At 35.5% G+C, this 27,270-nt stretch overlaps 1 protein-coding gene across 3 annotated transcripts in view; it reads left to right on the forward strand.

The window, feature by feature from the left end:
• Window positions 1–27,270, forward strand: part of C1H8orf34 (chromosome 1 C8orf34 homolog) — a 150,337-nt gene that overhangs the window by 114,508 nt on the left and 8,559 nt on the right. For all 3 annotated transcript variants that reach the window (XM_036400626.2, XM_036400640.2, XM_036400632.1), the window contains 4 exons: window positions 4,647–4,720; window positions 14,737–14,857; window positions 20,205–20,683; window positions 26,036–26,129. In XM_036400626.2, coding sequence (XP_036256519.1) covers window positions 4,647–4,720; window positions 14,737–14,857; window positions 20,205–20,683; window positions 26,036–26,129 — 768 coding nt within the window. The remainder of the gene's footprint in view (window positions 1–4,646; window positions 4,721–14,736; window positions 14,858–20,204; window positions 20,684–26,035; window positions 26,130–27,270) is intronic.

Here is a 27,270-nt window from a genome sequence, read left to right on the forward strand (position 1 = left end):
AGGTTCACTGGGCCAGAATTTGTTCTTATTAGACAGATTTTATGTTAGCACACTAACATTTAAAACAGCTTAATAGCATAGGCATGGGCTGTTCATTGCTGCTTTTATGCCAAAGAGTGGTCTTTGAAATATTTAATTTATTACTACACATGCATCCAGATGATTCAAATGTTTTACAGTAGAAAGAAAGAGTTTATAAAATAACTCTGAAAAACACTTTTTCCCCTCATACAAACATGTTCATATGTTGGGTTAATCTGCAGTCAGGACACTCAGGCTTATTTCAATTTCTTCTCAGGTTTTTGAACTGAGTAACACCTGAAATGTTGAAAAAGGCACTTCATAAAGGATATCTTTTCAGAGAATGCCCAGCTTTCCTATGAAAGATAAAATTGATGAAGGTTAACTTTATCTTAGCTGCTGCTGTAATGCAGAGGGAAACAAATACAGGTTTTGACAGTGAATCTGCAAAGATTCAGTCCATTCCCTTACTGTCGAACCAGCCGAGTCTACAAAAATTGTATGTTTTGATTTGCAGTGTAGCCTTCAGCAGCCATGGACAAGTTAGCTATGGTGATCAATTAACACAAAAACCCCTCCAGAATGTATTTTTTTAAATTATCCTACTCTCTGTCTACTATCTAATGCTATTGTATATACTATTAGATATCACAGCAACCTGAGTTTTCACTCATTTCTCTTGCCTCATTTGTAAACCAATCATTAGTAACTAATATGTCTTTAAAGATTAACTTTTCAAACTGAGTTTGTGAGAATGTGTGGTTTCATGCAGTCAAGACACTGGCTTTTCCTTTTATCTGCCATTGAACACCTAATTGAACAAGGTAATAGGACACTCAGAATCTCAAAATACGATGTCCTTACAGTCTTCATGAAGATTGTCAGCAAGAGGTGCTCAGACTGGTGGCTTCATTCAAGCTCTGTGAAAGGAAGGCAAAATTCTATTGTTGTAAGAGTCATTCCCAGAAAGGGAGGTGGTGGTGGCTTGCTTGGGAAGGGAATATCCATGCATGGTATTATTGTAGCAAAAGCAAATAGATTGGTAAGAAAGACATGTGGGAAAAAGCTCTACAGTTCACAAAATAATTTTTGAACAGATCTCATCCTTGCACATTCCTTCCTGTGTACCTTTGCTCCTGAAGTGAAAGTATGCCCACTTTGCCATGTCATGTTATAAAATTGCAGGCTTCAATTACATGGTTAAGTTTTGCTAAGTGGCAGCAATAGCAGGATTAAAGAAGGTGAAACTATCAGAAAGTACTGGATGCTGTGTAATATTGGAGCTGCATCTTTCATGGTCACAGAATGTGGAGCACAAAAGTGCTGCAGCTGTTCTACCTTCGGCCACTTCATGTGCTTCTGAATACTCTGCAGTCAATATGGCTACAGAGAAGATGGAAGATGCTTTCTTTAAAAAAACACCACATTCAATAAGATGCAGGGAGTAAAATTTAGATAGGAAGGTGGGGCACACATCTATCTGTCTATGAATATACATGGACCTGTTAGTCATGTAGCTAGAAAATAACAAGGGCTCTCGGGCAAAAAGATTGAGGTCGATGGTAAGGTAATGCCAAATTTCTGTCAAGAGGTGCCCTCAGAAATGTTCAGTGTTTTGTAACATATGGTTGAGTCTTTTTTTCCTAAAATGTTGGCTAGTGTTACACTTCAATTTGAAAAAAAAACACAGCTGGATTTCACAAGTAGGTACAGACTATAAACAGACACAGAACTCAGGCAGCTGCCCATTCTATCAATCCTCCCTGTAAATGCAGCACAATATTTGCTCTCTTTGCGTCTGATACTTATTTCCAATAAATATTATTATGTATGAGAGGATGATTGAAAAAAAAACCCATAAAGATATTGTTAAAAAACCCTAAGTAACCAAGGCATTATTGCAGTGAATTTTTAGTTATGTCCTCTTACAGATGTATTACATCATGAAATAGTGACTAGCAGGCTTCACTTACCAGGTTTATTTGAATTTATGTTCTGCTATTTATCAGTATCAGTGACCTTAATGAGGGAAAAGTGCAATGGGAAGTGCTGATGCAAACCATTCATTCAGGAATAAGCAAGCAAGGTGCTGATGCACAACAAAGTTGAGAGTAGCTTTCTTTAGATAATGGTCTGTTTCTGTTGTTAGATGTGGAACATCTCTCCTGTGAATTTCAGATGAACTAAGCTCAGAAGTAATTGGGCAGAACATCTGATCTAACAGCCCTTATAAATAAGCCTCATTTTAAGCAATTCCACCTTCTAAAGTCAATGCAGGAGCTTATGTGAGAAGATCATGTGCAGCATCAGACACTATACTGACTCTGCTGACAATCTGGATCTGGTTCTACTTAACCACTACACTGATTTCCCTCTAGTATAATCCTGCTGAATTGGACAGGCTTGTGTTTGATCTAAGTAGTAAAAATGAGAGGTAGGAATCAGGTCTCAAGATAGAAAAACACAAGACACTTAAAGCTGCAGTTTCTTTCCACTGTCCTAAACTATACCTCTCAAAAATGTTTCCCTTTTCCATTAGACCACTTCACAAGAAAGAACTCAGGGAAGAATTTAATAGGTTCTTGATTTTGATCAGAAGCAGCAGCATAGATGACTGCATAGCAAACTTTCCCTTTAGGTGCCAAGCTTGTCTGGTTTGTCTCTTTGGTCAGTTCTCCACTGAGCCTTGCTCTTGTTCTGTGGAGGTGGATGGGGAGAATTGCTGAGGCTTCAAAAGATACACACTACAACAGAATTGATCCAGAAAAATCTACATGCAACAGCCCCCAGTGTGTTTTTCAGGTTGGTGGGATTGTAGAAGCAATTCACTTCAGTATTTTGGGGGGCTTTTAGATATGTAGAAATAGTATCCCTTAGGGATAATTGTTCATTTACTCCCAATTTCCTATAAGTACCAAACAACCTTGTTTTACTTGTTTCATTCTCTTCTGCTGAAATGTACCTTACCCTTTGAGTGAAGCCATGATATAAGGCAGGAAAAAAAGATGTTATTGCAAATACAGCTTTTGCAGTCTGTGCATCCTTGTAGAACTAAGTTTAAAATGCAGTAATGTATTAGGGAGTAATCTCGTAATATAGGATAAATGAAAAGTATAAGACTTCTAAGCCACTCCTCAAATATCTGTGAAAAGCTGTTTATTATGTGAGTTTCTTTGCATGTATTGTGCAACTCCACATATTTCTGGGGTGTGGGCAAAGACTTGTTTCTTTTGTGAATCCCCCTGGAATAATACTGGACCAAAGATAATAGGCTCCGTGGTACTTATGCCACTTATGCCAAATGTGCATGTATTTCCTATTTTATTGTGCTGTTACATCTACAGCTCTACAGATTATATTGTGATATATAATACTTAGTTTGCTAAATAAATTTTGCTAGAGCAAATTTCACATCAGTAGTTTATTCCCTTTCAAATAGGAGTCACTGCTTTTTTGGGGTGTTTGTATTCTGGTTGGTTTGTTTGTTTTTGTTTGGTTTGTTTGTTTTTTTTTCCCTTTCAAGTGTCATTATAGTAGAAAGTTCAAGAGACATGAGGATGTAGAGGAAAAGTTTGGAATTGGGGATGTTCAATGAAAACATGAACATATGAAACACATATAGTGTTGTTCTGGGTGCAACTGCATGACCAGGGTAAAAAATTAAGGATGCAAATATGTGGGAATTAAGATTGAGAACTAGATAAGGCAATGGCAAAAGTGTGTCATCATCTCTCAATTCCCACACAATTCCCTGATCATAACTTTGTGTTATCATCACCTCTTTGCCCTCCACATCAATTTGTGTTTGCAATGAATTGGTAACCACAGTTGCCACACTTCACAATAAATTGTGCTTTCATAGTAAGGATAGTCTGAGATGTTTAGCAAATTGGATTCTGGAAACATAAGGACCTCCTTGCTAAGTGTCAGAAAGACAGCAGAACACATGGAAGATCAGGACATCTTCTTTTGTTAGGCTGCTGATGCAGCATCTAAGTGCCTTAGAAGAGTGCTAGGCAAAGAGTGAAACTGCATGGAATGTTACTTGGAAATTTCTTTCTCTGACAGGGTTGCATAAAATCTGTTTTAAGTAATTATACATGCATCAAAGAGACATTTTAGACTCCTCACAAAATTCTGTCATTTTAAAATGTGGCAATATGGGCAAAAGTTATACTTTCAAGGCTTTTAAATATTGTCTAAATCGTCCAAATCCTTTTACTTCAGGAATTTTAACTGAATTAATTGAATAATTAATTAATAATTAATTGAATAGTTTTATCCATTTTATTAAAGCTGGAGATCCACTACTCCCTTGTGTAAAGGGTAAACACTATTTAGTTTAAATAGTAAAGTTAATAAAGAACCTAGAAGATACCTTGGCCACTGAAGGAAGCTTGCTTATCACTCTAGTCATCTTAAAGACACTGTTCCATGTTGCATTAAGATTATAAATTAAAATCAGACATAAAATAAAATCCATTGAACTGTAACTGAAAAGTAGTACATTTGCAATAGCCACGTTTACCTTCCCAGCAGTAAATTTTTAGGCATTACATTTTCAAAGTGACTAACACTTACTTGATTAGAGTGATTTACATTTCTCTTGTACCTCTTTGGAACAGCTCAAGTACCTGGGGTTGAAATGCTCACAGAAGATATTAATGAGTTTCAGAGTGCTTCTCAAGTGACAGCATCTGTAAGTACCTTCCCTTATGGGTAATCCTGTAATTTTTAAAATTAGTTTCATAAAAAATAGATTTTGCATAGAGATAAGGTTTGTGTTTGCCAGCACTGTCATCCTAGAGAGAAAAAAACCAAGATTTACGTAACCCTTCTGAATTTTCAGTTCTCTGCTTTAATTTTTTCATTCTAGGAAAGGGGGTATTTTGAAATACGTTATTATAATCTACAAAACCACATGTTGGGCTTGCCCATTGGAAGTGCAGTAATTTTATACATATTCTGTATGTTTTTAAATGCTAGTCAAATACTAATCTTGCCAGATAATATTCAGTTTTAAAAATTGAAGAGAACAAAATAATTCAAACTCTAAATTTCATTCTGAAATATGAAATTTTGATATCTCAACTATAATTTAGATTTCTATCACCATTTGCTTGAAAACTAATAAGAACAATTTAGTTAAAATTTGTGGCTAGTTTATTTGTATATTTTAAAAGAATGCAATATTATGCTTGGTAATATCTCCATCTGTTCTTTTCTTTTGAAACTTTAGGAAATCTCTGCAGATATGCAGTTTGTGGAAAACATAACCAGCAGTAAAATAATTTTTAAAGATTATATAATCGTAATTTTGGTGCTATTAGTATTGCAGCAGGAGTTTGAATGTAGGCTAAAAAAAGGATTGTGGTTTTGGTTTTTTTTTTTCCCTAAGGCAAATAAATTTAGAATAGTTGTTCCTTTTTGCAAAATTTTAGACAAGTGTAAGAGGACACATTAATTCCTATTCTGTCTGTTCAGCAATACTGCTTAATAGCACACTTTAATGTTGATATAGGAGGAGAAAGAAGGGCTCAGTATTTGTTAGCTAAGGAAAAAAGGGCAATATAAAGAAAGAAGAAAAATGGCAGTGCAGATTGGTCTTGCAGTCTTTCAGGCAGCTGATTAAGCAGTGTGATTAAAGCTAGATAGTATTGAACATGAAGTATTTACAACCAGATTATTTATCAAGACAGTTGACGGATATGGAGTTCCAGATCAATTCCTAAAGCTCTTTGAGAACTTGGAGTGCAAGAACCTCACAGAGCATTTGCTGGTATTGGGCAAAAAGAGTAAAGAACAACTTCAGCTGGTGTTGCTTGGAGCTGCTTTTTCAAACCTCCTTTCTGCTTCCCACCAGCAAACAGAGGAGTAAAGTAAATTTTTCAGCATTTTCAGAACTCACATTTCCTTATTGATTTGGACTCATAGCTACAAATTTGGATTTAGTAATTCTGCAGACATGTAACATAGGGAGAGAGAAACAAATTAATTGAATTACATAGAAAAAAATACAAAGAGAACAAAAGTTAATTATGCTTTTTAGCAAAATCTTGTTACAGAAAGGTACAGCCTTCAGCTGAACAGTTTCACATGTATGCTTTGTGTGTGTGCAGGCTTAGGAGCAAACAAACAATATGTATCTGTGTTCATTTCATGCTCTGGTAGTTCCAGGCTTATTTGAGGTTGCTGGGAGGACAGAACTGCCAGAGGCAGTAGGATTCCCTGGGCTGAATCCCTGAAAGCTGGCTGGTGTTGTAATTACCAGGGCTGCAAAGAGAAGACAAGAGCAGTTGCAGCTCTTGCTCTGCCCATCCATCCTCTCCTCAGGGCAAAGGCAGATCATTTCACATTCCCAAACTCTTGAAAAACTACTTTGCCTAAGTTTCTAAGGAGCCAGTTATGTTAGTTCATACTCTTTGGGAGTTTTTTTCTGGTGTATTGCATCTTAGTGTTCTTGCTTAAATAGAGTGTAGCTAGCTGATTCTGTACTTTTGTCTCTTTATAATGGCTTGATATCCAGAATTAAAGTCCAACGCTTTCTCTGTAACTATCTCCTCAAAAAGAAACAAATGATCCAACAGTTCTCCTTGCCTTTCAGGGCTCCAAAGGAGAGATCTGTTCCATGCTCCCCTAATAATTTTCCGTGCGACTTATTCTTTGGCAATCTTGACATACAAAATATAGATATAAAACTGAGATGCCTCATAGGAAGGCTGTGTAGATAAATGTGATCTTGAAATGGACTTCCACAATCTTTCAAAGTAGTAAGACCTATGCCTATAAACAGAATTGATACCAAAATATATTCTCATGACTTGAATGATTTTTAGATATTTTATGAGATGCAAGATGCGGGAAAAATAGAATACTATGTTGATCGGACTTTTCTCATAAATTTGACAAATTGATTCATGGTATTCCCTCAAATGTACATATTACAGGTAAAAAATCTGACATGGGTCAAGGTGTGCAATGTTTTATATTGATACTGCATTCCAATATGCTAATTTGTGTTTGTGGCTAGTTAAATAGATGATTGTATAAATTCTTCTCTGCTAATGTATATTTGACAAATTTTCCTCAAAGGTGCCTTGGCCTTCAGAGGATAAGTGTTGTGAGAGAAATTGTAGGACAAAAGAGCAAGAATTATGCATAAGGATTTTCAGAAAAAACCTTTGGGCTCTTTTTTTTTCATGTCCCATGTATGAATCCACATGTAAGATCTTTAATGTGGATACTAAAACAATCTGGATACTGGTACTCAAAAGAGATATGCAACATCTACGTATGCTACATGCTTCATGTAATTTACATTATGGTTATATTATGATTTTCTTGCAGCTTTGTATATTTTTACTGTTCTATTTCTGAATACCCTGGTTTTTGGAGTTAGACCTTTTTATTTATACTTTTTAAAACAGAATATTTTGCTATGCTGTATTTTTCATTAAAAGAGTTAATGTTAGAAAAATTGAAAACTTAGATTTTAGTGGCTGCACACCCCCAAACAAGGCATTCTGGGCAAAGTGAGTAAAGCTGGCAAAAAGCTGGTTGAAGTATTTACAGGCATCAGCACTTTCCCTGAGTGTTTTGTAAGAATTCAAAGTGGAAACAAGCATTCAAAACATCCTTAGAAATCCTAGTTTACTGCCTGGCAAATACTTTTGTGTAACGAAAAGTGCCGGGCAAAATGCAAAATCTTTTTCTTGAGATTTTTTCACTGTGGTGAAAAGTGTTTGTCAAAAGTGTATCAAAGTTTGATAGCCAAATGTTTAGAACTTTTCCAGAAATATAAAGTAAAATAAGAGTTTAAGAAAATACAGAAGTTATACTAGGAAAAATTTAAGTAGCCTGGAATTCTAGCAGAAATGGAAAAGCAGAGTTGCAGAGGAAGCTGCTAACTTTGCAGTGACTAACAGATAGAAGCAGGGCACAATCACTGGGCAGATCACATGGAATAGCCTTTGCCATCTCTCTGACTTGTTTCTTTTACCACCTGGATCTAACAAGACTTATGCTTACTTTTTGGGAATTTTTATGTGAATCTTGCCTTGCACGTGCACATAAAAAGGAATATTTTTCTTTGTAAATTATCCATGTAAGGCAAAGCAATCCAAATGCAGCAGAAACTGGAAGAAAAATTTGTCCAACTGCAAAAAGCATTTCTGCATGAATGTGCCTTTGGTTTTTGCTCTTTATTACTGTGCAAAAAATACTGTAATAAAGTGTTTTATAGAAGTGTTTTGTTTTAAATATTCTTTTCCTGTATTCCCTACTGCTTTGAGACATATTATTTGCTTTCATAGAAGAAATACAGACATGGGTTTTCTGTGATGAATGCATAAATTCTTTAATTCAGTTTGTAAAAACTTTAAGCTTCATGCACAAGGAAAAACTAAGCCTTTATTCTTGCTGTCAATATATGTTGAAGACAATAATATTACAATGTTGCATGATTTCAGTTCTATTTGTTAGAAATTTTCATAGCTTTTCCCATTTTTCCCCTAGAACAATTATATGAAGTAACTGAATTACTTGTTTGAGTATAATCAACAGAAATCATCCAAACTTCTGCATTTAATTAAATCTATAAACTATTTACTGGGTTGGGGTCACTGTTTGGCATTTAGCAGTTTATTCATTCAAATAGCTATTTCAAGATAGCACTGCCACATCAGGAACAACAGCAGTGCAACTTTGGTAGTAGGAAAGTAGAAGGATCATATTTAGATCATATTTATGTGCACATTTATGTTCAAATTAGAAATTTATGAACATATTTATGTTCAAATTGGTGTGTTCCGATACAAAAGTTTTCAAATCCAAGCTGAATTTTGTAATTATATAGAAATTCAGGAGCTTAGAGGTGAAATTTCAGATTTTAACTTCAAAATTTAAATCTTCTATAAAAACAAAAAGTTAATATTAGACTACTTCAGCTCTTCCCCAGGTAGTAAAAAAATCCCTACACAAATGTGTGTATTTAACCACTGTTAGGTAATTTAACAATATAGGATGGTTAGAAAAGCATAATATTGAAAGCTGATTGAATCTGCTTTCCTAAAAGAACCTCTTTAAGAGTTCTCTCCTAAATTTGCCCTGAACCAAGACACCAGGTTCTTGGGAAATAGTGATTATTCCTGCAAGTAGTTAGGTAAGTAGTTTGAATTGCATATCCTGGACCAAATTTGGTTGAGACCTCCCTTAAGTCAAACAAAATCCATAAACTAGACATAGATTTTTTTATATACAGGAAAATAAAAAAGAAAAAAAATTATTGGGTGAAAATATTCCTATTAGAAAATATTTCATCTTCTAGACTATAATTCGAAACTGAAAGAATATTCTGAACTTTGGAAAAATATATGTAAGAAAAGGAAATCAATTAATGCCTTGTTTTTACCTGGCTAAAATTTTGTGTTCTTGGACATGACAAATTCAGAAATACTAATCCAAATAACAGTAAGTAGAATTGAAGTTTAGAAAAAATTATTCTGGTTGCATGTCAAAAACTGAAACAAATGTGATTCCCAGGTGACCAGACATTTCCTCCTTCCTGCTTTCCTGTAAACAGAAAAACTGTGTGTAAGTTAACTCAGAGTATAATTTTTTTAGTGTAAGGTTTAGTGTAAAATGTGCTGCTGGCTGACTGCCACGGGAAGCCAAAAGCTTGTAATTTCAATTACACGGCATTTCAAGTAGAACAGGCCCTAATGTGGAAGAGGGGATTAGAGGTGGCAGCTGATATTGTAACAGAGCTCCGAGAAGCCTTGTATTTTTACAGTATCAGATGGTTTGCTCACCTTATGTCCTTGAACAGATTATGGAAGCTGAAACATCAAATATTGGGTGACCTCTTTATAGAAAGTGCAGTTAAAGAAAATACTGTACAAAAAATATTTTTTTTAATACTTCCTAGACTACAGACAAAATGTTTTGGTGAGGTAATAATGTAAAATTTATTTCAGATAGACTGTCAAGAAATATTTAATTCTGCTACAGAATATCTGTACTTGCCATCTGCTTGGCCAGAGTGGGAGGGACACTCGTAAACAAATGGTTCAATAAAGAGGTTTTGGGTTGTGGGGGTATTTTTGTTTGTTTTGTTTTGTTTTAATTTAGAGGGATCTCTGTCAAATATCTATTTAAGATATTTAAGTTATTCAGCAAAGAAAAGCTATGTTATCGTAGAAAGCTAAGCCCAGGTGTATTCCTTAAACTTTTATCTCCTGAAGCTATCAATAAAATTTCCATTTGATTAGCAAAACCAAGTAGAATCTAAAGTACAATAAAATCCCTTTTCATATACTTACAATTTTGCTAACTAATTTGGTTTCACGTTTTACTCATTTCATAATTATCATCCAGTTTAGGTAGTCTTCCACATCCACTAGGCATGCACAGGAATATCTTGTTTTTACTCTGAAACAGACCAAAATGGCATAGAAATACATGCTGAATAGTTTATTAACACTTTTTTTGGCCAGTAGGGAAGAATAATTTATTTTCTAACAAGTACTTGATTTTCAGGTGGTATAAGCTAGAGTCCTAAATCTTGGTCTTAGCTGTTCTGAAAAGCTGTACTTCTGTAGAACTCACCAGGTGTCACTGGGTATTACATAGCCCAGGTCAATGCAGCTCAACAGTGAGATGAAAATATTCACATCTGCACTGGCTTTTTTTGAGGGACAAAAGCTGTACTGATTCATGCTGTGTTGCATTGTGCTGCAGATTGAAGTACAGAGAGTGAGCTTGAAAAAACTTTCTTATTCATGACCTCTTTAATTTTTTTTTCTGTTCCACTGTGGTATTCCTGGTAAGTTATGGTATTTTCCAGAAGTTTGGGGAATCAGTGATGAGAGGGATTATTTCTGACCTTATTGTGTGTAATTTTTTATTTGAGTGGTAATTTGGCCAAGGGATATAAGGAAGATAAAAACAATAATGAATGTATTGTATGTGAAGAAATGATGATGATACCTGAAGAAAGTCACTTAAGAAATTGACAGGGAGTTGACCTTCAAAGTTGACAAATGTATCCCAAGTACTTTGAACATATTTCTGGTGCAGAGCTCACTGCCTCACCTTCAAAGTTTGAAAGTGATGAACAGGACACAGAGTTGTTTCTGCAATTTAGAAAGACAAGAATGTCTTTCAGTAACATCCTCATACTTAGATCTCATTAATCCTGTTAATGCAGATAGGCCATTTATAAATTTTGTGCTAATATTTATAAAGTGTAATGAATGAGCAAGGGCAATGGGAGTTTGGAAGATGCTGAAATAATTGGAAGGGATTCCATGTGCATACTTCATACATGCATGCTGTATTTTTCAACTACATTCAGTCTGCTGTGATTATCATTAAAGTTAACTGACATTAGTGTTTCATCTCTGCAGTTCCTGGCTAGCAGACAAGGGATAAGTTTTGGTGAAGTGCAGTAAGAATGTTTAAATAAATGGTTTGCAAGCCTGAATCTCTTTCCTAAGTGACATATTTAAACTGCTGCTATGTATCCCCTGGAGACAAGGCACATCAGGGAATTCTGCAAGGGCTGTACAAATTCATTTATCCTTGCATTTGAATTGACCTGCTTCCAAAGCTTTCTTGATAACATCCCCCTACTTTCAGCTTGTGCTTATCTTCTAGGAATAGAAGATCTGTTGCATAAATTGTTTGCTGGAGACACTAAGGACCTCTGTCTGTGTTTATGCGTTATGCACCTAGATGAACTCATAGTCTTAAAATGTTGAAAAATATTTTTTAATGCTAAGTGTTATTTAGAAATATATACAAAAATTACCTGGGCCTTCCTCCAAAAATGTTGTTGATTATAGCCGTAGAATATTTAGCTTCAGAGAAAGAACAAAAAATGCTTACAGTACAGTTTTAATGAATTCTTATACCCTTTTTTTTCCCAGATCATTTTAATTCTCTATTAGGTAAGCATTTAATTGGAAGTTACTATTATTATAAGCATATAATTTGTTATGAAATGAAATTGCTAATAATAAATGTCTCATCTTTCATAGAAACTATAGCAATACTGTTCTGATCTTTTGTGAAGCTATTGCCTGAAAAATGTCAAAAGCTTACGATATTCCATAAAATAGAAGATGTGCAGGAAGAGTTACAAAATTTGGGGGAAAATTCATCCAAAGTTGTTCCAGTTTTACAGGGTGTTGGAACTGTGTATCTGAAAAGGAGCTTGAATATGTAACAGTGGAGAGCTTCCTGTACTCAGTCACCTTGATTTTGCATGGGTCTTACATGACTACTGTGCATAATGGGAAGAAGTACAGTAAAAGCAAAATCTACCCAAAACCAGCAGAGGTTTGTAGAAGAGAAAGATAACTCCATTTCCAGGACATGGAAAGTGAAGTCATCTCATCAGGCTAACCTTTGGAAGTATGTTTTAAGGAGGTCAAGGAGTTACTGAAAGCTGATAATAATTTGCTATAATAAGCTTGAATAGTCCAGTGTAAGAAAAATAGATGGGTAGTTTGGTTGTCAATTATTGCCACAGACCACTGGCTATTTTTTATTCCATATGTCATCAAAGTTGTATTTATGAATGAAATTGTATATTCAAAAAAGGATTAATCCTTATAACCCTGGAGGTTTTTTTCCTTATGCTTTTTCCCAGATATGAAAATATACCCTGTAAAATGCAAATAAAAATATCCTTTTTCCACCATAAAAATCTAGGGACAAAGAATATCTAAAAATAGGTTGGAAACTGAAAAATTGGCGTTTTCTTACACACCTTTTCCCCCTTCCCATCTCTTATTTAATTTCATTTATTTCAGAGGAACTGATTGTAAAATTATATATTCTTCCATTTAGAGATAGATATTGTATAATTAATATCCATTTGAAATAATTATTTAGTAATGTAATTTAGTAGAGATTAATATTCTGTAGTGAACTCAACAATCCCAGTTGCTATTTGGATGGAGAATTCACAGTGAGGACCCAAATCAAAAATGCTCAAAACCTCTTAGGGGAACAAGCAAATCAGGTCTAGTGATATGTCTGAAATAAAAATGTTTGAAGGTGCCTTCACTCTGAGTTATTTACTGTTTTACTCAGCTATTCCTCTGTATTTGCATGGATTAAATACAGGTAACCTTAACCAGGGAAGAATTAGCATTAAAAAAAACATTTGGAAAATAAAAAAATGTTGTTACTGTTCTGATAATTTTATTAATTAATAAGAACAGAGTTATCTGCTGCTTCAAACTGTTTTGTATGCTGGTAAATGTGACTGGGCTTTTTGCATACGTATAAACAGCATTACAGTATAGCTATTGCTTTAAAGATATAAATCTGTGTTACCTTATTTTAAAGATGCATGGTTCACAATGATCACTTGCATTCAAAGCAGAGTTTATTTTGAATGGATTAAGAATGATGTAAAATATATCCCATATTAACATTTTACTTCTGTAGAATTATGCCTACTTTTCTAAAAGGGAAGGCAGCTACACTGTTTAAAGCACTTCTATTTTTTTTTTTTGTGAACAGAGATGATACCAAACCTATATTTTCATGTTCATCCTTTAAACTGTGCTGCACCTTTCCCTGTGGAATAAGAGTCTGGCCAGGGAAGTGCCATCACTCAGGGCAGTGATCCACAGCAGCCCTGTGTCAGCTGTGATGCAGCTCCAGCCTGATGGACTGTGGAGTCTCGTGTGCCCTCTGTGAAAGGGGCCACCAGTTTGGGTCCCCCTCCTCTGATCAATCATTCTTCTCCCTGAAATTATTTCAGCTTAATGTCTTTGAAACAGTGGCCTCTCTAAATTTCTTGGTATTTAATGAAAGATTTAAAAATTAGTAAGAGGTGAATGAAAATGTGACCATTGCATAAGCCTTGTTTCTTTAGGAAACTAGCAAAACTTCCTAGACTACAAATAAAATGTTTTTGTGAGGTTATAATGTAAAATTTATTTCAGATAGACTGTCAAGAATTTAATTGATGTTTTAGTTTTTGTTTTATTTGGGTTTTTTTTCATGAGCAAATCTTGCACAATTGGTCATATGTTTTACTGTGCATTTCCCGTACATATCTATCACGTTTACCTCATAGTATGTCTTACAAAAATTTCCTAAAACTATATTTAGTGGATTCCAGAAAAAGCAAATAATTTTGAATACCACAGTGTTCAATAAAGAAGAGACTGGGGCAATGATCTGTTTGCTGACAACCCTTTCAAACTGGTATGGTGACTGGTAATTCAAACCCTGATGATTTAGCTTTTTCTGAAAGGAATACTTCATGCAGTGACAAAACAGTACTGGAAATTTTGATTAGGAAATTCTAGGATATTCCCAGAAGTGCAGCTTTGCAGAGATGCTGAGCCAAATGTTATGGTAATTTAAAAAATGTGCTTACCAAATAATTGGAACTGCAGAGAATGTAACTCATTGAGGAATTTGTCCTGTTATGATGTCTCAGCATAGAGCAAGAGCTTATGTGAAGGTGTATCTCTGAGTTATTTTAGAACTGCTTCTTTTAACTAATTCTTACTATTTATTTTATGTATGTTAAGAAATTATATTTTGTAGTGTTTTGCATAAAATTTTGTATATTCTACATAATAAGATCCAGATTCCTGATCCTATATGGGGACAGCACTCTTTTCATTGTTTATTATATAAATATGAAACTGGATTCAAAGCATTCCATTTTCTTTTTATCTGTGTAAGTCTCAGACAGTGTGGACCTTGGATGCTGTGAGTGTTAGACCTGGAGGTTCCCCAAGGCAGAAACTCCTAAAGGACTCCTTAGCAGCAAAAGAACTTCAGACCATGGAAAAACACCTAGCTGGTATGTATGGGATCAAGGAACCATAAAATGCCTAGAAGTACTCACCCAGCTTGCTCTGCCAATATTTCAGATGAAGGAAAAAATTATCTAACTCACATGCTGATGAAAACAGATGAAAACTTTTTTTTTTAATTGAAGAAAACACAGTTGGTGTTTTATTTGTAGATGTAATGAACTTTACTGTAATCGCTGTAAGTACACTACTTAAACAGTAATTAAACCATGTTAAATATACTGTGGTCTGAAGCAAATGATGCACCTTCCTTTTGTTTTCATGTTTCACCCTGACTTATGCAATAAGGAGGTACTGATGTTTTACTTACTGTTAAATAGTCTTTAAAAGCAGGCTGCAGAGGATCTTTAACTGGAGAACAGATTGCTTTGCAGGAAAAACTTGCCTTGTTCATGAGAATTCTGGCTGAGTGAACTCTGTTAGTTTGTGTGTCTTGGAACATCTGCAACATCTCTGATGGAGTAACCATTTCTGAAAAGTAAAAAAAAAAAGCATGAGGTTTTTGGTAAAGAGATGTTTCAGAGCTTAATTAAAATTAATGAGGAATATTCTAAAATTTAGCTTGCAATCTGTTCTTCTTTGTAACCCATGTTTTCTATCTTCAGCTTTCATTAAAAGGTATGACATAGACCTATATTATGGTAGTCCTACGTTATGCATGCTGTTTGTCATATGGTGAAAGCTTCATAGGCTAATTCTATGAAAAGTAATGCTTCACTGGGACATAAAAGACTGTATATATAAAATGAAGGTAGAAACGAAATTTATTTGATCATTCTTCTAAGTTATTTAGAGAATGAGGCAGAGAGCGCTTTTGGTGTGATATTTTAAAATACTTTGAATATTTATCTTGCCAATAACAATGGTGAGAAAGCTAAAGTATCCTCTTTAGAAAGGGGGTGTTGCAGCTGAGGTCGAGGCAGATGACAAAGCTATAAGGACAGTGAGGGAAGCTTTTTAGGAATAGGTTTTGCTCATAATGGAGCACGAACTAAAAATTACAATATATGCAAATGAAGCCTTTTTAGGTGGGTTTTGTGTCAGACAGTAGAGATGCTGTAATTCTATTTTTTTTTATAGGTTCATAATGCTTACAGCTATTAGAGCTGCAGCCACTGCCAAAATAGATTTATAAATCCATGAGCCCTCTCTCTAAACTGAAACTCCCAGGAACATCTAGTGGGAATGAGGAGAGCAGCAAAAATGGTTTTTGTAGCATAGCAGGGACCTGTGTACCCCAAGGGCCCTAAAATGGTTTTTGTAGCATAGCAGGGACCTGTGTACCCCAAGGGCCCTGGTACTGAAGTATCACTTGTTTTCCCTAATGTTGTCACTCAGGAGGAGTTTGGTGAAGATCTCCCTGCTTTGATTTATGTCCTAACTGGTCTCACTTCCATGGTCATACGAGCTGTTCTTGCATGTATTATGCTGTGGAAAATGCAGTCCCTTGGCAAAGCTGACAGTAATAACTACAATATTCAATAGAATATGCAATTTTAAATACTTAATTGACTGTAAAGTAACAAGGTACCTTTACTTAATCTCTGAGATTCCTTTTGTAGTTGTGTGACCCACAAGATTTTCTCTCTCACATCTGTGCTGTTCCTGTCATTTGACTTTGGGCCTGATATTTCAGTAAAGCTGTTGTTACATGAGGTTCAGCCATTCTACTATTCAGTAATTTTTGTCTGACTGAGAATTTCACATGAAAACAGCCCAATTATTAAACATTGGACTATTGTATTCTGAATAATTCATGCCCTGTTATAACACCAGTGGTACTTGAGACAATTACTCCCCTCAAAGACAAGAATAACGTAATTTCCGTGAATAATCAGTTCAGAGTACCTCAGATAATAATGCTGTGGTTTTGCTTAGCCTCATTTATCTTGTACATTTGCAAAAGTTCAAGTGTCTGTGATATCAGCAAGTCTCTTGTTTCAGTTCTCTTAGCAAGTGCAATGGAACCTATTAATTCCATGGAATGGCTGCCTATCTAGGCAGTAATTTAGATGCCTGAGCTATGACTTGGATTACCTGTGTAATGATGAAATATGGCCCACTGTCTCACATGCACCTTCTTGAGGGGCCTGGCCTTCCCTTATGGACAATGTGCTGGATAAAAATCACTCCTAACATAAGGCATAATTTGGTGCCTGTGCCTAAATTAGGAGCTAGCACCAATTGCCAGCAACTGCCTCAGTACCTTGACATTTGAAAGCAGCAGTTTTACAAAATCAGATACTGGAGCAATTTTCCTTCCCTACATATGGCTCTTATCTTTTTTTGTCTAAAATCCAGGCTCTTATGCTATTATGGCTGCTTTATATCACGAGCAAATGGAGATTATTATTTTCTTAGTAGTATATTCCAGTATCTTGCCAATTTGGTGTGTTGCACTGATTTTGTGGTCTTCATATACTTCTGGAAAATATTTTATCAAAAGAAGAACTGTTAAAAAAATAAACAGTTTATAAATGCATATGAATCATATCCTTATTCTGTATATTCTTTTATTTGAAAGCAAAATGCCTTTGTGTTGCTCTGTTGCATTTTATTTTCCTTTAAATGACCACAACAAGGATTTTTAAAAATCCTAAGTCATAATTCAATTGTGTTATTTAATATGGATCAGATAATACTGCAAAGCTGGGAATGTATGACCTTTTTTTCTTTCTGGCTGTAAAGCTTATATTAAAGCAAAATCAAACAGAACATGTGTAAATAAAACTGAGTAATTATGCTATGGAAACATGTTAATTATGTGTATAGAAATTATTATAATTGGTTTATCTGCAGGCTTGATTGCTATATGAAATTAAGGAAACATGAGCCAGCATATAATATTTATTTAACTCTATTAAATCATTCAATAGTCATACTATTTTTTAGCATACTGAATTCACTCTACAGGCAAGTTGGACTTCTGTAATTTTGCAAAGAAATAGACTAGGCTGGTTTTTTACAAGACCATATTCTTCATTTGGTTTAAATCAGTAGCCCGCAGTATCATTTATTGGCCCCTGATTTTTTGCCAGGCATCTTACACATTCTGCACCAGAAGAGGAGCAGGGAGCAGGTTAAGGGAGCTGCTTCTTCCCCCTCTAAGATCAGCTCAGTTGGTCAGATCCTGGTGCTAGTAACACTCAAGGTCACCATCGAAGTTTGATCCTCATATTGGCCAAACTGAAGAGTTTGACTTGATAATCGTTGTGGTTCCCTTGCAATTAAGAAGATTCTGTGATTCTGTGATTCACTACTCCACACTCATGAGACCCCACCTGAGTGCTGCATTCAGCTCTGGGGCCCCCAAGGTAAAAAGGATGTAGACCTGTTTGAGCAGGTCCAGAGGAGGCCATGAAGATGCTCAGGGGGCTGGAGCATCTCTCACAGCCTGAGAGATTTGGGGTGTTTGGCCTGTAGAAGTGAAGGCTACAGGGAGAGATAATTGTGGCCTTCCAGTACCTAAAGGGGCCTGCAAGAGAGCTGGAGAGACAGTTTTTATACGGGTATGTAGTGATAGGACAAGGAATAAAGGCTTTAAACTAAAAGAGGAGAGATTTAGATTAAATGTTGAGAAGAAATTCTTGACTGTGTGGGTGGTGAGGCACTGGAGCAGGTTTCCCAGAGAAGCTTTGGACGTCTTGTCCCTAACAGTGCTCAAGGCCAGGTGGGATGGAGCTCTGAGCAACATGATTTAGTGGGAGGCAGTCCTGCCTATAACCAGTGGGTTTGGAACCAGGTGGCCTTTAAGGTTTCTTCCAGCCCAAACCATTCTCTGATTCCATGAAGTTCCAAACTGAAAACATAATCGAGGAGTAGTTCAAGATGTAGTAATTTCAAAATAGAAAGAATTAATTTTAAGGGGTCAATTATAAATGTTCTTAACTGTGTGCTAGAAATATTGACTATATTTTGAAATTTGCTAACAGTAAAATATTTAATCCTTAAAAAGTTGAGAGACACTTTTATCTGAGGCTTTCACAACTATTTCCATTTTATTAATTTTTCTAGTAATAGCATTAGAATTGTGTGCAATAGTTTGTATTAGACTAGTAACGTGAAATTGGCATGGCTTATTTCCTGTTTTCAAGATCTTATAAAATATGTTGATGATAAAGGAAGCACATCTTTAATTACTTGACACACAACATTCCTTTTATACCTACTGGTAAACACAAGTGAAAAAAAATCTCAGTTTCCAATACGCAGTTTAGAATCTGTTTCTTTTAGGACAGTTAGAATCTGAAATAATTGTTGTAAAATACAAAAAGCGAAATGCTTATTTTAGACAAGCTGACTTAATGGATGTTTAAATCAGTAGAGCCTTGCTACCTTACAGCTTCTGGGACTGTGACTTGTTAATGGGAAATGGCATTGCTATTTTAAAGATAATCAGTTGTCTCTACGAAAATCAAGTACAGTAGAGTACATGCCAGTGAAAGTGAAAATTCATAAGAGTAGTGTAAGATAAAATAAACTTGATTAAATTGTTTCTTAAGCTCTACATTTGCACTTGCAAGGACTTTCAATATATTATCAATGCTAACCTAAATTCCAGCTACCCTCGCCTGAGTTTGATGGCTGTATTCTGATTTAATTCATTAGAAGCATTAATATGATTTAAATTATTTCAGGAAACACTTTTGATTCACTGTCCTTAACCTGTTGTGGTTTTAAAAGAGATCCTATTTCTTATGGCTGTGTGCAAGGTAGGGGGTGGACTCTTCAATGGCTGTCACCTTTTCTCCTTGGGCTCTGGACATCATGACCCCATCACCTGCTGCGGCACTGATGGCAGGCCAGAGCACAAGATTCAGGTTCAAACAGGATCACAAATCCAGACATGCCAGAGTTCAATTGTTACTTCCCTCAGAGTTTTGTTTGGGCAGTAGACAGCAGGGCCAGAAGCAAAAGTTTTGCCTTGAGCCAGTTTTGATTGCAGCTGAGGATGGCATGTTTACATCACTGGTCTATCTTGGTTTGCTACTAATCTTGATTTTGCAGTAACTGTGCAAAAGCCACAGGAGACATAATTTTGATGACACAAGAGGAATTTTTATAGGTTGTGTTGATAGTCAATGAAGAGGTAATATTTCATTGCTGCAGAGTAGCTGTGTTTGCAGTGAATCAAATGTAAATAAACTTTAGGCAAATGCTTGCCAAACATTTGCACTGTTAATTCTGATGCCTTGTATTTTAAGCATGAATAGATTTTCTCTGCACAGGTTCAGGTTTTCACTGACATTGGAGAAAATCATTGAGAGTTTTAAACCAGAGAGAAACAGACAGTGAGTTTCTTTCTTTTCCATTTGTTCATGTGTGTGTGCACAGACATTGAGAAGGACCTCGCACTGTGGGAAGAAGCAAGGCTCTCAAGAAGCCCTGGTGTCCAGCATCCCAGTGTAGTTACCTCTGACCACCAAGGTGCTCTTCAAGCTGCACAGGGCCCAACCCCAAGGCCTCAGGTGCCAACTCCGACAGGGAAGAATGTTCAGCTCCAAGGAAGCAAATCGCCACCGCTGCCCACTAACAGCAGAACACAGGTCTCCAGTGTCACAAACAGCAGTGCACAAACCAAGAGGCCAGCAGCTCCAGGGAGCAGACCTATGACCCCAAATAGCTTGTTGTCACGGCCTCTTACCCCTAGCAACCAAGGAAATAGGGAAGGCATTATTAGCATGCAAAGAAGCAGATCTTTGTCATCCAAGAGCCAAATGGGGAGGACCCTCAGTGCTGCTTCAGGGCTTTCTGTGCAAGTGAGTGGAGATGTTGTTGGAACTGTCACTACTCAGAGAAACAGTTTATCAGAAGTAAGATTTTCGATTTAATGTTTTTGCTATGTTTAATAATGCCAAGACTTGATTGCATTTTATGTTCAAATAACATCAGTATACCTAATGTAACCTACTGTGCTGAAAAGAACTTGAAATAGAATGATCAGAAAATTAGCAAGGAAATACTCCTCAGCTTTCAGAGGTACTCATTAGAGAATGTCAGTATTATTACAGAAATCATACTGAAACACTTGTGTGCCCCAAATTTACCATGAGCTCAGTAGGGCTTTGCCTGTACAATGCGTAGCAGTTTTATTAGCATTACAGTTTCTAACAGGTGCATATCTCTGGAATATTAAAAAAACTTTATCTAATCTTTATGATCCATGATGTTTTTTTCTCCTGCTGCACTGACAGTGCATGATATTTTCTCGATCTACTTTTTATTTCATATTTTTGGGCAATTTGAATGATTAGTTAGGCATCACTGAAAGGACAGGTTTTTCCCAAGCACCAAACTGAATTGCAAGAGAAAATGTCCAACATTGTTGAATCACTGTCTAATACTATATGCATGCTAACTAGGCTAATTTACAGCATAAAAATTTCCTGTCACATATTATTGGCTTTATAGGACTAGTCTTTGTTTAAAACAAAACAAAAGAAAAAGTTAAAGTACCTTGTAAATTCTGAGTAGGATTCTCCTCTGCTAACCTTAGCTGCCTTAAAGATAACTTCAGTGTGTGGGCAGTGAAAATAAAAGCACCTGTGAAAGAAAACCCCTGCTGTCTATCTCTATACATGCCTTACAAAGGTGAGTCTTTTCTCAGGATATGCCAGTCCTTCTATACTGACTTGAGAAGGAACTATGTGTCTAGACTGCTGATTTTTTAGTGGTGGAATATGTTGGTTCCCACCATTATTACCAATCTCTTTGTAATCCATTTGTCAAAATCTGGAGACCTTTTCTCCAAGACTAAAAATAATATCATACTTTTAGATTGTCTCTGAGGAGTATCATCTGTTTTAATAATCTGTGTGATGTGACACTTGATACAATGTGTTATCAGTCTCATGACTTCCAAAGGAAATTTCAAATGTTGTTTATGATAGTGTTGCCTAGGGTTGCTTTTAGAAAAAATAGAGATTAAATATTTAGTATAACTCTTCAATTAATTATATTACGTCCATTATTTGTTGTGAAGGAAAGGAAATAAGGCACAGATTATTCTAGAATTTGGGGAAGAAATCTTACTTCAATTTGGTGGTGAAATAAATACTCTTTATTTTGGTGTTTGAATGGCAGTGCGCTAATCCCATCACTTGAGCTGTTTCTTCACTTAGCATTGAATATCCAGATTAAAGACATGAGGACTGAAGGTGACTGCAGTTCTCCTGAAAGTGTCTTTACTGCCAGTTGATATATTTTCAAGCCACATTTCCCATTAAAAAAAAAAAGAAAGACACTTAATTTTAACAATTTTTTTTTTACCAAAAAAAAATCACTTTCTGTTCTCTTTTGAAGTATGGGATGTGTTTGTGTGGTAGAATTTCCTCTCATACCAGAAAATGAGAATTGAAATTAATTTTTAACTAAAATATGTTCAGAAGAAATGAAGGGGTTTATTGTCTCCGACTAAATTCTTCACCCCTCTTTTTCTTCTTTTTTAGGCAGTCTTGTTCTTAAGTGATTCTCAGTCATGTGATGCCAAGTAAAATTATTGTATATGCTTCTGAAACTATGTGTATGTAATGTGTGAGAGATATCCAGTCTGCCCACCACTTTTGATCTTTCCTGTAAAAAGGCAGACGATTAAAAATGCTTTCTTCCAGAGCCTTTCTGTAGTTATGGTAATAATAAGCAAGAGTTCCATTTAATTTGCTGTGTCTTGTTACTTCTGTTTGCTGATAGCTCTCACAGTAAGTGTCCTGTTATACTTTTAATATATGTATATATTTGTCTCAAGAATTTTAGGAAGTGAGCAATATTATTATGCTATTTTCCAGTTAGAATAGCATGTCCAGATTCAGCCAGCAATCCACTGTAAAGCTGATGTTAAACCTCAGCATTTCTATGCAGGATCTTATCCTCTGTTAAAATCCCTTCTAGAAGTGACAAATTCTTTTCTTTCTCTTTGCTCACTGGGTACAATAGTACCTTGGCTGCTAGTGACCCAGCTCAGACCCTATTTATCCTTTCTGACATGCACAAGTGACCTTTGACATAATGGAAACTCAGCTTGGGACTAGCTCTGCTTCCAAAGGGAAAGCTGCTGGTATGACACATTCATACTGAAGACCAGGTTGTGAAGGCCCATGGATATCAGAAAGTAGCTGATGAAGATCTGGCCAATCTGCCACTCCCAGCCTCATTTTTGAGGTGTTATACTAGCAGCTTTCAAGCTGTCTTTTGCCCACTGAAGTTCCTGGTCACTTAGAGAAGTGGATTTAGACAGAACATACCCAGGAAATACGTCTGCTCTGTGACATTTTTTGCCGTGTTAGACATTTCCTCCCATTTGTGGCCATATGATTTCACTTTCTTGTGTCACAGCTTGTCTCTGACCATGGAGATATATTTTAAAAAGGCAGAGATGGTTTGGGGTAGGAGAACAAGAGCCCTGCCTGTCTTTGTACTATTACAGATCACCAACATAAAACTCAAGGCTGATACTGTAATTTATTTTGCAACTTTCATTGTAGGTTTTGTATCCTCTTCCTGTATAAAACCAGTAAAATAAAAGAGGGGACATTACCTTTATTCTTATTAGCCTTATGGTCTCAACTGGGAATTTTTACTGGATGTAAATACACTGTGGTTATATTGCCAATCCTATGGAAGATACTATGATAAATTTTTTTGCAAATAACTCTGCTTCCTTACTTTTAGGTATGTTAATGGAATTAATCAGTAGAATGTTGATATATATTTGATGAGAATAAGTCAGTTGAAAAGAATGTGACTACTGGGTGCCAGGAGCATGTTTTACCCTAAGGAGCTTGATATACTTATTTATTTACTTGCTTATTTGTTGGGAATTTTAACATATCTCTCAATGCCTTATGTATGCTTCCTAGATTGTAATGTGTTTCAAAGTAACATAACAAGTCTAAATAGAAAAATATTACTAATAAATACAATTCAAACTTCTTAAGCTTTAGTAAAGTTCATGCTGCAGCATGGGTGGTTCAATCTTGTTATAGCACAAATCTTAAATGATTTGGCAAGTACTCAACATATCAGCTGTTAAGAATGTTTTGGGGTTTTTTAATGCTCAACACTTATAATGATCTGAGATTTTGTGGACAAGTTTCTGCCTCCTGGCACACATAATATTACTAAGTTCTAACAGGTGTGGTTTTTTATCAGCTCTGTTCAGGGCTGAATTGAATTATAGCAAAGAAATGCTACCTAGAGAAATAGTTTTATTATCTCTATAAAGGTAATAAATCAGGGTTCCAAATCCTTTGGCAGAGATACTTTTATGCATGTTCCTAATCCTTTGGTGTTTTGTATAAATTGGCAAAGGAATGTTGAACCCTGCTTATCTCTTAGGATGGATTCCATTAAAGTGACACAATTCTGTGATACTTGTCAATAGCTGTTGAGATGAAAATACCACTGACTCCCTTGTTTGCCATATCATTTTCTGAACAGAAGAAATTTTGCAATAATTTCATTTATTCAGATAATTTAAAGTGGTATTCAGCAATCCTTATTAGTCTTACTAGTCTGTCATTGTTGAGAGCAGGAAACTTTGTCTTATTTGAATATAGCCTTGATTAATAAAATTTTTACTTCAATTTACTGGAGTATAGAGCATAACTTGTGATGAGGACTCTCTTTTTGGTCAGATACTCTCATTCTGTTCCACTGCCTGGCTCAGGACTTTGCTCTGTGTTTTTGGAAGATTAAAAAGTGTGTGGATCAGTGTGAGAGTCACTCATCCCTACTGCAAGACTCCTGTTCCTTGAAGCAAAACACGTTCAGTGTTGTAGTCAGTAACCTTCTCCAGCACAGCACATTGGAAATGGCCATACATGAGTGAGGCCTGGAGCTCCTGCCTGAATTTACTGCTGGCCCATGGCAGCAGTTTGTGAATTTTTAGTACGTTACTGACAGAATTAATAATTTACTCCCAGCGAGCTAGATCTTGATTGAGCAGCCTTCAGTCTCCCAAAACTGATTTAAACAAGCCTGGATTCTGTATTTAAATCAGATAGCCTAAGAATAAAATTTATGTTGCAATACAATTTAACTTTAAATATGTAGATTCTCATTTCAGCTGATATAACACAAAACAGGGTTATTACCCCCCTTTTTTTTTCAAGAACTTATAAAAATCTGGCCAGTGATTTTATGATATCTGGCCAAGGTTAAAGTTTTCTTTTATAGACTAAACTTGCATGTTTGAACTACCTTTGAAAATAAAACTGTGCATTCCAGTCTCATCTCTCCCCACTAATATTTCAAAGGAATGTGTCAAAGTATTTTATATGTCTGTTTGTATACCTATTCACATACATATGCGTGTGCCTGCATGGAAAAATATTCTTATACGCATACATGTATACATTATATTAAAAAGTAGGCAATTTTAAAACATTTTCAAAAGCTATATTCAGCTGCATATGCATTTTTAACCATGTAAAACATTTATATTTTGATTTTTTACATTTAACATGTCAAACATTTGGATTTTGATGTTTTAATGGTATCTTAGAGACAAAAGTTTCCATAACATTTTTTCTTCCTAAGCCTTCTCCCTGTGCAGCAAAACCATAAGTTCTAAATCAGGTTTCAGGTTCTTGTACTTATTAGACTAGAAACAGTGAAAATTTTGACAGATCAAAGCCTCGCTTAAGCAAATTGCACTTGAAATGTCAATGCAGTCCAAAACCAGCAGGGTTAGCTGTAATATCTGCTATTTTGTCTTGTCACTGCATTTCCAGGATGAGTATGTATTTGTCTTGCATATCTGTATTTATAGTGGAGAGACAGTGAAATAAACCCCTTCATTTTGATGTGTTTGTGTTTTATTTTTTTTTGTTGTTTTTGTTGTTTCTTTATTTGTCTTGTTTGTTTGCTTTTGGTTTTGTTTTGGTTTTTGGGGATTTTGTGGATTTTTATTTGTTTGGTTTTTGGGGGGGATTTTGTTTGTTTTGGGTTTGGTTTTTTTGGATTTTTTTTGTTTTACTGAATAGATTAAAAACATTTCCAAGGAGCCTGCACATCCTCTACATTTTGGTTTTATTTCACAGCAAGTTGTTTATTTGTTTTTAAAGGCTTTCTCCTCTCTAGTTAATTGAGGCTAGTGTTTGCTTCAGTCTTCATTTATACAGAACAATTGTCTGTCATTTTATCTAAAATAGATCTGTTTGTGGCAGGATGAATTCTTACAACAGCTTCAACTTGCTCATCAACCTTGGATATTGCCGAGTGACACAGAAAGTGAAGGAGTGGAAGCTGACCAAGACAAATGTAAGTATATGTGTAAGGACCAGATAATATGTCAAAACACCTCACCTTTACTTCTATTTTCTGTATCTTCAAATACTGTGGAGATGTCATACCTGCTCTCAAGAGCTTTTTTCACAAGTACCAATAACTTATTTGTCTGAAGGCTGAACCTTCTAGGATTGATCTGCAGAAGCTTTCCTGTAGTCACTGAACAATGACAAAATGATGACAGAACATGTTTTACTTAAGCTAAGTGAAACAATTTGTCCTGATGTGTTAAAGTAGCTGTTCCAGAAAATAACGTGAACTTGAAATAGATAATCTGTTTCATAAATCTGTATTCACCAGCAAAAAAAAAAAGCAAAGTAAAATCTGCAGGTCTGAAAAGTAGAGCCTCCCTCCTTAGGTCTGACACTCAATTATCTCTATTTTGCTTACATTCTTTGTAATTCATCTGTATAAATAAAAGTTCTTAATCATACCAGTAATCCTTAATATCCTACACTCTTCGAAGTACTTGTCTAATCATGGAAGTGAGGGTCAGCAGGATCAGAGCCTAAATGGCAGAACAAGTAACAGGCTATAAATTGCAATATTTTCAAATTGTAGCAAATTCTCCCTGCCTACAAGGTACCTGTAAATGATCTTACTGTTTCACATTATCTCTCTTAATTCACAGTAGTTTTGTGATCTGGAAGGGTGAATATGCAAACTGCTTCCTAACATATTTTAGGTGATGTACTTGAAAGAGAACAGGTGATTTAATCAGCATGTTTAGAAAAATCAATACTGGTTTAAACATCAAGTGTTAACATATGAAAAAGATGTTTTCTTTACAGATGGGAACAGTTCTGTAAGGGATTAAGGATTCATAAGAAACATGCCAGATAAACAAATTTTTTTTTAAGTATGTCACTTTAAAGAATTGGTTTTTTACTCATACATCAGTTTCACGAATTCATACATAGCCCAGAGTTTGACTAAAATTTAAATTTACACAGTGGGATCCTAAAGAGCATGTGCAGGTCTTTTTGAACACTAGTAAAATGTTACAATGAGATTCTGTGCATCCATCTGATTTTAGTCCAAGGCTGTAAGTCCAGTTTGACTTGCACCAGAGCCTTTCAGCTGCCTTTGAGCTGAAGCTCACCTTAGGTGGCTC

Source organism: Molothrus ater, chromosome 1 (genome assembly GCF_012460135.2).
Source record: "Molothrus ater isolate BHLD 08-10-18 breed brown headed cowbird chromosome 1, BPBGC_Mater_1.1, whole genome shotgun sequence".
NCBI lineage: Eukaryota > Metazoa > Chordata > Aves > Passeriformes > Icteridae > Molothrus > Molothrus ater.